Source organism: Oncorhynchus tshawytscha, linkage group LG03 (genome assembly GCF_018296145.1).
Source record: "Oncorhynchus tshawytscha isolate Ot180627B linkage group LG03, Otsh_v2.0, whole genome shotgun sequence".
Taxonomy (NCBI): Eukaryota; Metazoa; Chordata; class Actinopteri; order Salmoniformes; family Salmonidae; genus Oncorhynchus; species Oncorhynchus tshawytscha.
In genome coordinates, this window is record NC_056431.1 from 8,006,921 (window position 1) to 8,019,714 (window position 12,794).

Here is a 12,794-nt window from a genome sequence, read left to right on the forward strand (position 1 = left end):
GAGAATGGCTGCCCTGAGAGTTCTGCTTTACATAGAGACATAATTTGAACGGTTTTAGAAGCTTTAGAGGGTTTTCTATTCAATAATAATTATTATATGCATATATTAGCAATATTTGACAGATTTTTTTTCTGTTTACTATGGGCACGCAATTCCTCCAAAAGGGGGCAGTAGTCAGCCCTATCTTTAACAGATGCGATAATATGGACTTAGCCCAATTTGGCAAAAGACCATTTCCATACTTCCCCTACCTTGTCACATCTCAACTGATTGGCTCAAACGCATTAAGAAGGAAATAAATTCAGAAAATTAACTATTAACAAGGCACACCTGTTAATTGAAATGCATTCCAGGTGACTACCTCATGAAGCTGGTTGAGAGAATGCAAAGAGTGTGCAAAGCTGTCATCAATGCAACATGGTGGCTATTTGAAGAAAATATATTGTGATTGGTTTAACACTGTTTAACACTTTTTTGGTTACTACATTACTCCATATGTGTTATTCCAGTCTTCACTATTGTTATACAATGTAGAAAATAATAAAAATAAAGAAAAACCAGACAAGACAAAATTACAAAAAACATAAATACTTCCATTAAACTTTTATCTGAACATGTGAAAATCATGTAGCCTATCCTTGGTGTGATGATTTACATTAATTTGTGTAGTTGTTTTAGAAGGTGTAGCCTATTAGTCTTGTTCGATTCTATAGGCCTAGGCTAAGAGTGAACAACAGGTCTATAATGTGAGTGAAAACCCCACTCATCGAAAATGTTTGACCAAATAGGTAACAAATTAATTTAAACGTGAATGATTGATGTATGTCTCTTGAATGTGTCGCAATCTGAGAGCGAGAACGCGCATTCTGCCTCTGTTTCCAGTGAGTGGGGAAGGAGTAGAGGCGATTATCCAAAGCGCGCTCACAGCTGAAATATTGGGGCCACATGCATCGGCAAAAGACGAGAACGCGCGCCCTGTGTCTTCTCTGCTTCCTTCTCGGATACTGTCGTTTCCTGCATTCCAGTTGATTGGGAAGGGGGGCCGGGACGACCACTGAGTAGCGAAATTCTAGGATAAGATGGAGGTTTGCGAGAGACTTTTGTGTCTGGCTGTGGTGTCCAGCGTTCTCTGCGTTGGCTCGGTTCTGGGGAAATACGTGAGAGGTATCGTCAACACCAAGGAGGTAAGGTGTTTGATACCTAATTTATCACTTGTGACAATGACACCATTATAAGACTCGGCAGCGCCTTCTCATGTAGCCTAAAGCCTTTCCGTGTTTATATTATATTGTGAGTGTGACGCGCTCCGAAATTGCCTGATATTTTTTTTATTCCAAATCAATCAATTTCTCCAAGATGTTACAGGATGTCCATACTGCCTACTATTTGTGCGCATCTCTATGCGTGTCAGAGTGAGTGTATTTCTATCTACATCGTTCTGGCTCTGTTTGTGGCTCTCACCAACCGGTAGAAGCAAGCTGTGGATGTTTACGAGAATGTGCCTTGCAAATCCATCTAGCATTTATTTTTCTTTGTGATATCGCCAAGTGTTGGTGATATCCTACACTGTAACCAAAATAACTCACATCCATAATTCGCATATAATAACGGTAACCCCGCCGTTACAGGTGTACGTCAGTTGTCGCTCACGTCACATATAGTTTATTATTGGTCCTCCTCATCTCACATCAGCCGTGCTCCAACACTTAACACTAGCCTATCAATATAAAACATTGTCTTTTGATATCAATCTGTTATGAATCTCAAAGATATTATTATCTGATTTAATGTATCTGTTTCTATTGATTCCTTCTGCGTTTAGATGTTGTGCTCATATTGTCCCCATGCCCTGCTGTGAGTGACCACATTATAGGTCGGGCCAGTGTAAAGTGCACCAGACAGATCTGTGCCAGACGCAACTATCCCGTGCACTGAGCTCTCTCATAACTCTTCTCATCTCAGCTCTTTTAGTGTCCCACTTCTGCATAACAGTTTGATGATCAGGTGGGATATTTAACCCATGACATTCATGACTCATAAAGTAGGCTAACACCTGTCCTACACAATATAATGAATTCCCTCTTCCCCCTTCCCTCTTCAGAAGGACCACAATGGAAATAAGCTTTTAAGCTTTATTGTGTTATCCATGATGATTTTCTTATTGTATGTGGAGGCGTCACCGGCTGGAGCTCCCTTATGTATTTAAAAAAAATGGCCTAATAAATTCAATCAATCAATATCATATGTAGAAATACTTAGGCTTCTTATCAGATCATGTGGCTTCCAATCAATAGCTATTGAAAATTGACAAACTATAATATAGTTAACTAGCTAAATACATTAGTGTATGATATCAGAAATGCTTATGAATAACATAATCCATATTAGATCTCCAGCTCATGCCAGACGTACTCTATACTCTCTTCTCTTACATGGTGTGTGTTAGTCTGAACCAGGGCTGTGTCTTCCCTCAAACACCATGTCACTGCTCTGAATGGACTGAAACAACCCTCATCTGGACATGTTGATATAGTGTGTGTGTTGTCCAGTGGGATTGTTCAACACATCAGTCTTGTCTGTGGACTCCCAACCAAGGTCATACACACCCACATGGCCTCACTCCTCACAGTAGAGTACAGACGTGGCCGAAAGTTTTGAGAATGACACAAATATACATTTTCACAAAATCTGCTGCCTCATGATGGCAATTTGCCAGTGGCGTGCCATGGGCCTGGGGCCTGGGCCTTCAGTGAAGTCCTACACAGTCCCACCCGAATCCACCTCTTATTACCATCATTATGATGCCATGGCTCTAGACACTATACATTTAGACAGAAATGCAGTATAACCAGGCGTTGCGTCACCTTGAAATTGACATTTTTATTCAGAGAATTGCAGGGGAAGAGTACAATACCTTTTCATTGTGCAGCTTCATTGTCCTGCACGCTTGTTCGTTGAGCTGTAGATCCACTCGGGTGTCCCCAAAAGTTTTCAAAAGCACCATTACTTGTAAGTGCCCAGCCGTACTTTGGTGTCTCGTTGCTGCCTTGGTTAGACAACTCAGGTTTGCAAAGCCAGTGTGGCTCCAAACACCAAATCGATCACTTGCAAATAGGCATTCCCAGCAGTACAGTTTACAGTGCTTCTCGGAGCCTGTGAGTCATTGATAGCGCTCGTAGTTGGAACTTTGAAAGTGGCGAACGAACCCCTTTCCCGCCCGTGACAGGCTTTGTAGCGTCGACGTGTAACACTGGAGCCAGCCAGCAGGCGTACAATAGCCAACTCTAAAGCTGATTGGTTGACACAATTTTAATTTCCATTCACTTTAAGCTACAAGCGCCCGCACTGTTGATTCTGAAGGCCCGAGGGCAGATTTTAGACCCCTGGCAACACAGGATGGCTGAATATGATTGGATAAAAGATCTAACATAAAGACCAGCCCTCCAAATCTCAACCTGGGGCTGGAAGCAGTGCACCAAGAGGAAAGCTATGAAATGAAGAGTGTAAATCTTACTCTGGGGAATAATTTAATACATTTTTGTGGGAAAATATATTTAATTTTTAAAAATATTCTGATGTTTAGGCCTGCAGAGAAGGCCTTGCTGGCCCACCACTGCAATTTGCATATACTCCAGAATGTTATGAAGAGTGATCAGATGAATTGCAATTCATTGCAAAATCCCTCTTTGCCATGCAAATGAACTGAATCCCCCAAAAACATTTCCACTGCATTTCAGCCCTCCCAGAAAAGGACCAGCTGACATCATGTCAGTGAGTCTCTCGTTAACACAGGTGTGAGTGTTGACGAGGACAAGGCTGGAGATCACTCTGTCATGCTGATTGAGTTTGAATAACAGACTGGAAGCTTCAAAAGGAGGGTGGTGCTTGGAATCATTGTTCCTCCTCTGTCAATCATGGTTAACTGCAAGGAAACACGTGCTGTCGTCATTGCTTTGCACAAAAAGGGCTTCACAGGCAACGATATTGCTGCCAGTAAGATTGCACCTAAATCAACCATTTATTGGATCATCAAGAACTTCAAGGAGAGCGGTTCAATTGTTGTGAAGAAGGCTTCAGGGCGCCCAAGAAAATCCAGCAAGCTCCAGGACCGTCTCCTAAAGTTGATTCAGCTGCGGGATCGGGGCACCACCAGTACAGAGCTTGCTCAGGAATGGCAGCAGGCAGGTGTGAGTGCATCTGCACACACAGTGGAGGATGGCCTGGTGTCAAGAAGGGCAGCAAAGAAGCCACTTCTCTCCAGGAAAAACATCAGGGACAGACTGATATTCTGCAAAAGTTACAGGGATTGGACTGCTGAGGACTGGGGTAAAGTCATTTTCTCTGATGAATCCCCTTTTCGATTGTTTGGGGCACCCAAAATAAAGCTTGTCCGGAGAAGACAAGGTGAGCGCTACCATCAGTCCTGTGTCATGCCAACAGTAAAGCATCCTGAGACAATTCATGACTGGGGTTGCTTCTCAGCCAAAGGAGTGGGCTCACTCACAATTTTGCCTAAGAACACAGCCATGAATAAAGAATGGTACCAACACATCCTCCGAGAGCAACTTCTCCCAACCATCCAGGAACAGTTTGGTGACAAACAATGCCTTTTCCAGCATGATGGAGCACTTTGCCATAAGGCAAAAGTGATAACTAAGTGGCTCGGGGAACAAAACATCGATATTTTGGGTCCATGGCCAGGAAACTCCCCAGACCTTAATCCCATTGAGAACTTGTGGTCAATCCTCAAGAGGCTTGTGGACAAAACCCCCCCACAAATTCTGACAAACTCCAAGCATTGATTATGCAAGAATGGGCTGCCATCAGTCAGGATGTGGCCCAGAAGTTAATTGACAGCATGCCAAGGCGGATTGCAGAGGTATTGAAAAAGAAGGGTCAACACTGCAAATATTGACTCTTTGCATCAACTTCATGTAATTGTCAATAAAAGCCTTTGACACTTATGAAATGCTTGTAATTATACTTCAGTATTCCATAGTAACATCTGACAAAAATATCTAAAGACACTGAAGCAGCAAACTTTGTGAAAATTAATATTTGTGTCATTCTCAAAACTTTTGGCCACGACTTTACAACATATCAAATCAGCAGGCAAGGCATGTTCAGGTTCAGTGATGGTGGGGAGGATTATAGGTATGATCAGGTTCAGTGATGGTGGGGAGGATTATAGGTATGTTCAGGTTCAGTGATGGTGGGGAAGATTATAGGTATGTTCAGGTTCAGGGATGGTGGGGAAGATTATAGGTATGTTCAGTGATGGTGGGGAGGGTTATATAGGTATGTTCAGGTTCAGTGATGGTGGGGAGGATTATAGGTATGTTCAGGTTCAGTGATGGTGGGGGGAGGATTATAGGTTAGGTTCAGTGATGGTGGGGAGGATTATAGGTATGTTCAGGTTCAGTGATGGTGGGGAGGATTATATAGGTATGTTCAGGTTCAGTGATGGTGGGGAGGATTTATAGGTATGTTCAGGTTCAGTGATGGTGGGGAGGATTATAGGTATGTTCAGGTTCAGTGATGGTGGGGAGGATTATAGGTAGGTTCAGTGATGGTGGGGAGGATTATAGGTATGTTCAGGTTCAGTGATGGTGGGGAGGATTATATAGGTATGTTCAGGTTCAGTGATGGTGGGGAGGATTATATAGGTATGTTCAGGTTCAGTGATGGTGGGGAGGATTATATAGGTATGTTCAGGTTCAGTGATGGTGGGGAGGATTATAGGTATGTTCAGGTTCAGTGATGGTGGGGAGGATTATAGGTAGGTTCAGTGATGGTGGGGAGGATTGTAGGTATGTTCAGGTTCAGTGATGGTGGGGAGGATTATAGGTATGTTCAGGTTCAGTGATGGTGGGGAGGATTATAGGTATGTTCAGTGATGGTGGGGAGGATTATAGGTATGTTCAGGTTCAGGGATGGTGGGGAAGATTATAGGTATGTTCAGTGATGGTGGGGAGGATTATAGGTATGTTCAGGTTCAGTGATGGTGGGGATGATTATAGGTATGTTCAGGTTCAGTGATGGTGGGGAGGATTATATAGGTATGTTCAGGTTCAGTGATGGTGGGGAGGATTATATAGGTATGTTCAGGTTCAGTGATGGTGGGGAGGATTATAGGTATGTTCAGGTTCAGTGATGGTGGGGAGGATTATAGGTATGTTCAGGTTCAGTGATGGTGGGGAGGATTATATAGGTATGTTCAGGTTCAGTGATGGTGGGGAGGATTATATAGGTATGTTCAGGTTCAGTGATGGTGGGGAGGATTTATAGGTATGTTCAGGTTCAGTGATGGTGGGGAGGATTATAGGTAGGTTCAGTGATGGTGGGGAGGATTGTAGGTATGTTCAGGTTCAGTGATGGTGGGGAGGATTATAGGTATGATCAGGTTCAGGGATGGTGGGGAAGATTATAGGTATGTTCAGGTTCAGTGATGGTGGGGAGGATTATAGGTATGTTCAGGTTCAGTGATGGTGGGGAGGATTATAGGTATGTTCAGTGATGGTGGGGAGGATTATAGGTATGTTCAGGTTCAGTGATGGTGGGGATGATTATAGGTATGTTCAGGTTCAGTGATGGTGGGGAGGATTATAGATATGATCAGGTTCAGTGATGGTGGGGAGGATTATTGGTATGATCAGGTTCAGTGATGGTGGGGAGGATTATTGGTATGTTCAGGTTCAGTGATGGTGGGGAGGATTATAGGTATGTTCAGGTTCAGTGATGGTGGGGAGGATTATAGGTATGTTCAGGTTCAGTGATGGTGGGGAGGATTATAGGTATGTTCAGGTTCAGTGATGGTGGGGAGGATTATAGGTAGGTTCAGTGATGGTGGGGAGGATTATAGGTATGTTCAGGTTCAGTGATGGTGGGGAGGATTATAGGTATGATCAGGTTCAGGGATGGTGGGGAAGATTATAGGTATGTTCAGTGATGGTGGGGAGGATTATAGGTATGTTCAGGTTCAGTGATGGTGGGGAAGATTATAGGTATGTTCAGGTTCAGGGATGGTGGGGAAGATTATAGGTATGTTCAGTGATGGTGGGGAGGATTATAGGTATGTTCAGGTTCAGTGATGGTGCGGAGGATTATATAGGTATGTTCAGGTTCAGTGATGGTGGGGAGGATTATATAGGTATGTTCAGGTTCAGTGATGGTGGGGAGGATTATATAGGTATGTTCAGGTTCAGTGATGGTGGGGAGGATTATATAGGTATGTTCAGGTTCAGTGATGGTGGGGAGGATTATAGGTATGATCAGGTTCAGGGATGGTGGGGAAGATTATAGGTATGATCAGGTTCAGGGATGGTGGGGAAGATTATAGGTATGATCAGGTTCAGGGATGGTGGGGAAGATTATAGGTATGTTCAGGTTCAGTGATGGTGCGGAGGATTATATAGGTATGTTCAGTGATGGTGGGGAGGATTATAGGTATGTTCAGTGATGGTGGGGAGGATTATATAGGTATGTTCAGGTTCAGTGATGGTGGGGAGGATTATATAGGTATGTTCAGGTTCAGTGATGGTGGGGAGGATTATATAGGTATGTTCAGGTTCAGTGATGGTGGGGGGGATTATAGGTATGTTCAGGTTCAGTGATGGTGGGGAGGATTATAGGTATGTTCAGGTTCAGTGATGGTGGGGAGGATTATAGGTATGATCAGGTTCAGGGATGGTGGGGAAGATTATAGGTATGATCAGGTTCAGGGATGGTGGGGAAGATTATAGGTATGATCAGGTTCAGGGATGGTGGGGAAGATTATAGGTATGTTCAGGTTCAGTGATGGTGGGGAGGATTATAGGTATGTTCAGTGATGGTGGGGAGGATTATAGGTATGTTCAGGTTCAGGGATGGTGGGGAAGATTATAGGTATGTTCAGTGATGGTGGGGAGGATTATAGGTATGTTCAGGTTCAGTGATGGTGGGGATGATTATAGGTATGTTCAGGTTCAGTGATGGTGGGGAGGATTTATAGGTATGTTCAGGTTCAGTGATGGTGGGGAGGATTATATAGGTATGTTCAGGTTCAGTGATGGTGGGGAGGATTATATAGGTATGTTCAGGTTCAGTGATGGTGGGGAGGATTATATAGGTATGTTCAGGTTCAGTGATGGTGGGGAGGATTATATAGGTATGTTCAGGTTCAGTGAGTGATGGTGGGGAGGATTATATAGGTATGTTCAGGTTCAGTGATGGTGGGGAGGATTATATAGGTATGTTCAGGTTCAGTGATGGTGGGGAGGATTATATAGGTATGTTCAGGTTCAGTGATGGTGGGGAGGATTATATAGGTATGTTCAGTGATGGTGGGGAGGATTATAGGTATGTTCAGGTTCAGTGATGGTGGGGAGGATTATATAGGTATGATCAGGTTCAGGGATGGTGGGGAAGATTATAGGTATGTTCAGGTTCAGTGATGGTGGGGAGGATTATAGGTATGTTCAGGTTCAGGGATGGTGGGGAAGATTATAGGTATGTTCAGGTTCAGTGATGGTGGGGAGGATTATAGGTATGTTCAGTTGATGGTGGGGAGGATTATAGGTATGTTCAGGTTCAGGGATGGTGGGGAAGATTATAGGTATGTTCAGGTTCAGTGATGGTGGGGAGGATTATAGGTATGTTCAGGTTCAGTGATGGTGGGGAGGATTATATAGGTATGTTCAGGTTCAGTGATGGTGGGGAGGATTATATAGGTATGTTCAATGATGGTGGGGAGGATTATATAGGTATGTTCAGGTTCAGTGATGGTGGGGAGGATTATAGGTATGTTCAGGTTCAGTGATGGTGGGGAGGATTGTAGGTATGTTCAGGTTCAGTGATGGTGGGGAGGATTATAGGTATGATCAGGTTCAGTGATCAGGTTCAGTGACGGTGGGGAAGATTATAGGTATGTTCAGGTTCAGTGATGGTGGGGAGGATTATAGGTATGTTCAGGTTCAGTGATGGTGGGGAGGATTATAGGTATGTTCAGGTTCAGTGATGGTGGGGAGGATTATAGGTATGTTCAGGTTCAGTGATGGTGGGGAGGATTATAGGTATGTTCAGGTTCAGTGATGGTGGGGAGGATTATAGGTATGTTCAGGTTCAGTGATGGTGGGGAGGATTATAGGTATGTTCAGGTTCAGTGATGGTGGGGAGGATTATAGGTAGGTTCAGTGATGGTGGGGAGGATTATAGGTATGTTCAGGTTCAGTGATGGTGGGGAGGATTATAGGTATGATCAGGTTCAGGGATGGTGGGGAAGATTATAGGTATGTTCAGGTTCAGTGATGGTGGGGAGGATTATAGGTATGTTCAGTGATGGTGGGGAGGATTATAGGTATGTTCAGGTTCAGGGATGGTGGGGAAGATTATAGGTATGTTCAGGTTCAGTGATGGTGGGGAGGATTATAGGTATGTTCAGGTTCAGTGATGGTGGGGAGGATTATAGGTATGTTCAGGTTCAGTGATGGTGGGGAGGATTATATAGGTATGTTCAGGTTCAGTGATGGTGGGGAGGATTATATAGGTATGTTCAGGTTCAGTGATGGTGGGGAGGATTATATAGGTATGTTCAGGTTCAGTGATGGTGGGGAGGATTATAGGTATGTTCAGGTTCAGTGATGGTGGGGAGGATTGTAGGTATGTTCAGGTTCAGTGATGGTGGGGAGGATTATAGGTATGATCAGGTTCAGTGATGGTGGGGAAGATTATAGGTATGTTCAGGTTCAGTGATGGTGGGGAGGATTATAGATATGTTCAGGTTCAGTGATGGTGGGGAGGATTATAGGTATGTTCAGGTTCAGTGATGGTGGGGAGGATTATAGGTATGTTCAGGTTCAGTGATGGTGGGGAGGATTATAGGTATGATCAGGTTCAGTGATGGTGGGGAGGATTATAGGTATGTTCAGGTTCAGTGATGGTGGGGAGGATTATAGGTCAGGTTTTTTAGTTTATTTATGTTTGTGTGTGATTGTGATTTCATGTGGCTGTGAGTATGTTGAGGCAAGTGAGTGTGTTTGTTTTGCACCATTATGTAACCTTACTAATGAATCATTGAGAGGTCCAGGGGTGACTTGACTATAGTTGATTGGTAATTAATTGTTAATGAGGTTTAGCAAGCAAACCGGGTTCTGGAGAGAGGGGGAGAGACGGAGAGAGAGGGAAATAGGAAGGGAGGGACAGCGAGAGCAGGGATAGATAGAGAGGAAGGGACAGGGAGAGAGAGGTAAAGAGGAAGGGAGAGAGAGAGAGAGATCGAGGAAATGAGGGACAGACAGACAGAGTGGTAAGAGAGGGACAGAGAGAGAGGGAGTAGTAGTGACCGCTGTAGTGACCGGATACTGCATCGAGGCCTAGCACTTGATTAATGGGCTGTCTAACACACACACACACACACACGCTCACTCACATGCACACACACTGGCTCAATGTCTCTGCGTCACAATGCAGTGGCCGTGGGGTAATGAGAGGACTAAGGGGGATTAAGGTTGACACCCCATCCACTGTTCCACTGCTCCTGTTCCCCTACTACTCTCCACTGACTGGGCCTAGTGCAGGACTACAGGTGCCTTCTGGGCTTTACACTGAACTGCATGGATTGGGGCTAGACTGGACTGACCTGCTCAGAAACACTGTTAGGCTCTATTCCCTTACTGTTCCTTAAGCGCATGCCCCCCCCACCTGAGGATCTTTTTTCAGCCATATATTTCCTGTTTGAGGAGTGCAAAATCAATTTGTCACTTACATCTTGCTGCAGTGATTGCTTTAATTTGACTCCTTCGACTCTTTCATACTCCTGCTTGTGCCTGTCGTTTTTTCCCCCATTAAAGTTACGACCGTGGAAATGACGCCACTAGCACTGAGATGCAGTGCCTTAGACCGCTGCGCCACTCGGGAGCTGAAGTGACAATAGTGGTAGGTGGATTGTTTGTCCAGATCTGTAATAGGCTATAGCAGTGGTCCCAACTTTTTTGAGTCAAGATCGCTTTGAGTCAAATTGCAAGCCGAAATCTACTGTTCAAATTGTTTTTTTTACGTTACTTAAAAAATGTAAGCCTATGCAACATTAACCTAATGAAACAATAGTGTAGTAATGAGATTTGAGCAGTAGGTTATAGGCCCAAAACAGTATTACCGCATATTGGCTTTGCTTGAATTGCCTTGCCAATGCATTGTTGTTCTTCTCGGACCGTTTAAAAAAATGATATTTTAACATTTGAGTAAGACTATATGATCACGCTTCTGATGGTCAGTCTCAGCAGAGGGTGGGGGCAGCAGACTGAGGGTCTGCCTCTCAACGTCTCGCCGCTCTCCCTTTCCTCAGCTGACACTGACCCAAAAGGGACGCCGTCTTCCAGCTGATGACGAAACTCGAGTCACACCACATTATTTCTGCCTCATGCACAAATGTATTTTGTTTTTCCTATGACCAAAGAAAGAAGACCCAAGCCACTAATAATAACAACGCAAGCCTATCGATACATTTTCCTACTCATTCATTGCAGTTGCAGTGCTGGTTGTATTGTGAGTGGCAGTAGGGAGAACACACATTTTATGGTAGTGTTAATAATAGTGTTGAATAGAAAGTGTTGACAGTTCTAAGTAAAAACATGAACTCACTCATCAAAACAGCAGCTCTTTGCTGTATAATATTCGTTGACAGTCTCTTTCTGGTCATGCTTTTAAAGTTTATAAATCTCACAGTATCAACTTTGTTGCAGCTTTCTTTTACGCCTGCTACATTACTGCAGACACAGTCATCTGAGCCATCTGATTGGCCAGTTGTAGGCCTATAGTGCACTTGATTTGCTACCCCTGGGCCCGCCAGGAAGGCAGAGTTTATACCTTCAGACGTGTGAAATGGTTCAAAATGTGAACACGTCGCCTACTCGGTGCGCAGGGCAGCTGAATCAGGTGCCCCCACCACCAACAGAGCGAGACATTTACAATAATAATGCCTTGGAGATGGAACAGATTTGTATTTATTGGACATTTGAGAAATCCATATGCATTGGGTGCTTAACCCATTAGGGCATCACCCACACAACCGGCATCACCCACACAACCGGCGTCACCCACACAACCGGCGTCACCAATAAACCAGGGATATTGGCCAAATGAGCCACTTTCCTTGTGTGTAGATGTGTAGCATTACAAAGCTTTATAGCTTATAGATGTATTGCTTTTTACTTTCCTTAAATAATAATTGTCCACCTCATGGTTCAGCTGTTAGAGATTTGAGTACTAAATGCATCTGGGCATTGCATGCTTAGGCCTATAGACTTATATATTAAGCGGTGTCAGAGGAAAGCCCATAAAATTGTCAGACATTGACCCCCCTCCCCCCTCTCTCTTGTACACTGCTCCTACTTCCTGTTTGTTTGTTTATTATCTAGGCATAGTCACTTCGCCCCGACCTACATGTACAGATTACCTCAACTAGCCTGTACCCCCTGCACACTGACTCGGTACCGGTGCCCCCTGTATATAGCCTCGTTATTGTTATTGTGATACTCTTTATTTTTACTTTTTATTGTAGTCTACTTGGTAAATATTTTCTTCTTGAACTGCACTGTTGGTTAAGGGCTTGTAAGTCAGCATTTCACGGTAAGTTCTACACTTGTATTCGGCGCATGTGGCAAATAAAGCTTGATTTAGGCGTCCACTGTACAATATTAATATAAACTATTTAGAGAGAGAGAGAGAGAGAGAGAGAGAGAGAGAGAGAGAATAAATGCTATGCTGACACCAGAATGCATTTCATTATCCTAGGCTTGCCTACTGCGTCTGCTATAGAG

At 44.0% G+C, this 12,794-nt stretch overlaps 1 protein-coding gene across 2 annotated transcripts in view; it reads left to right on the forward strand.

Annotated features, from left to right (window-relative positions):
• Nucleotides 1–926: 926 nt before the first annotated feature.
• The window catches only part of LOC112244215 (transmembrane protein 145), a 36,985-nt gene continuing 25,117 nt past the window's right edge, over nt 927–12,794 (forward strand). For both annotated transcript variants that reach the window (XM_042309128.1, XM_042309132.1), the window contains exon 1: nt 927–1,184. In XM_042309128.1, the coding sequence (XP_042165062.1) occupies nt 1,080–1,184 (105 nt within the window). In that variant the 5' untranslated portion in view covers nt 927–1,079. The remainder of the gene's footprint in view (nt 1,185–12,794) is intronic.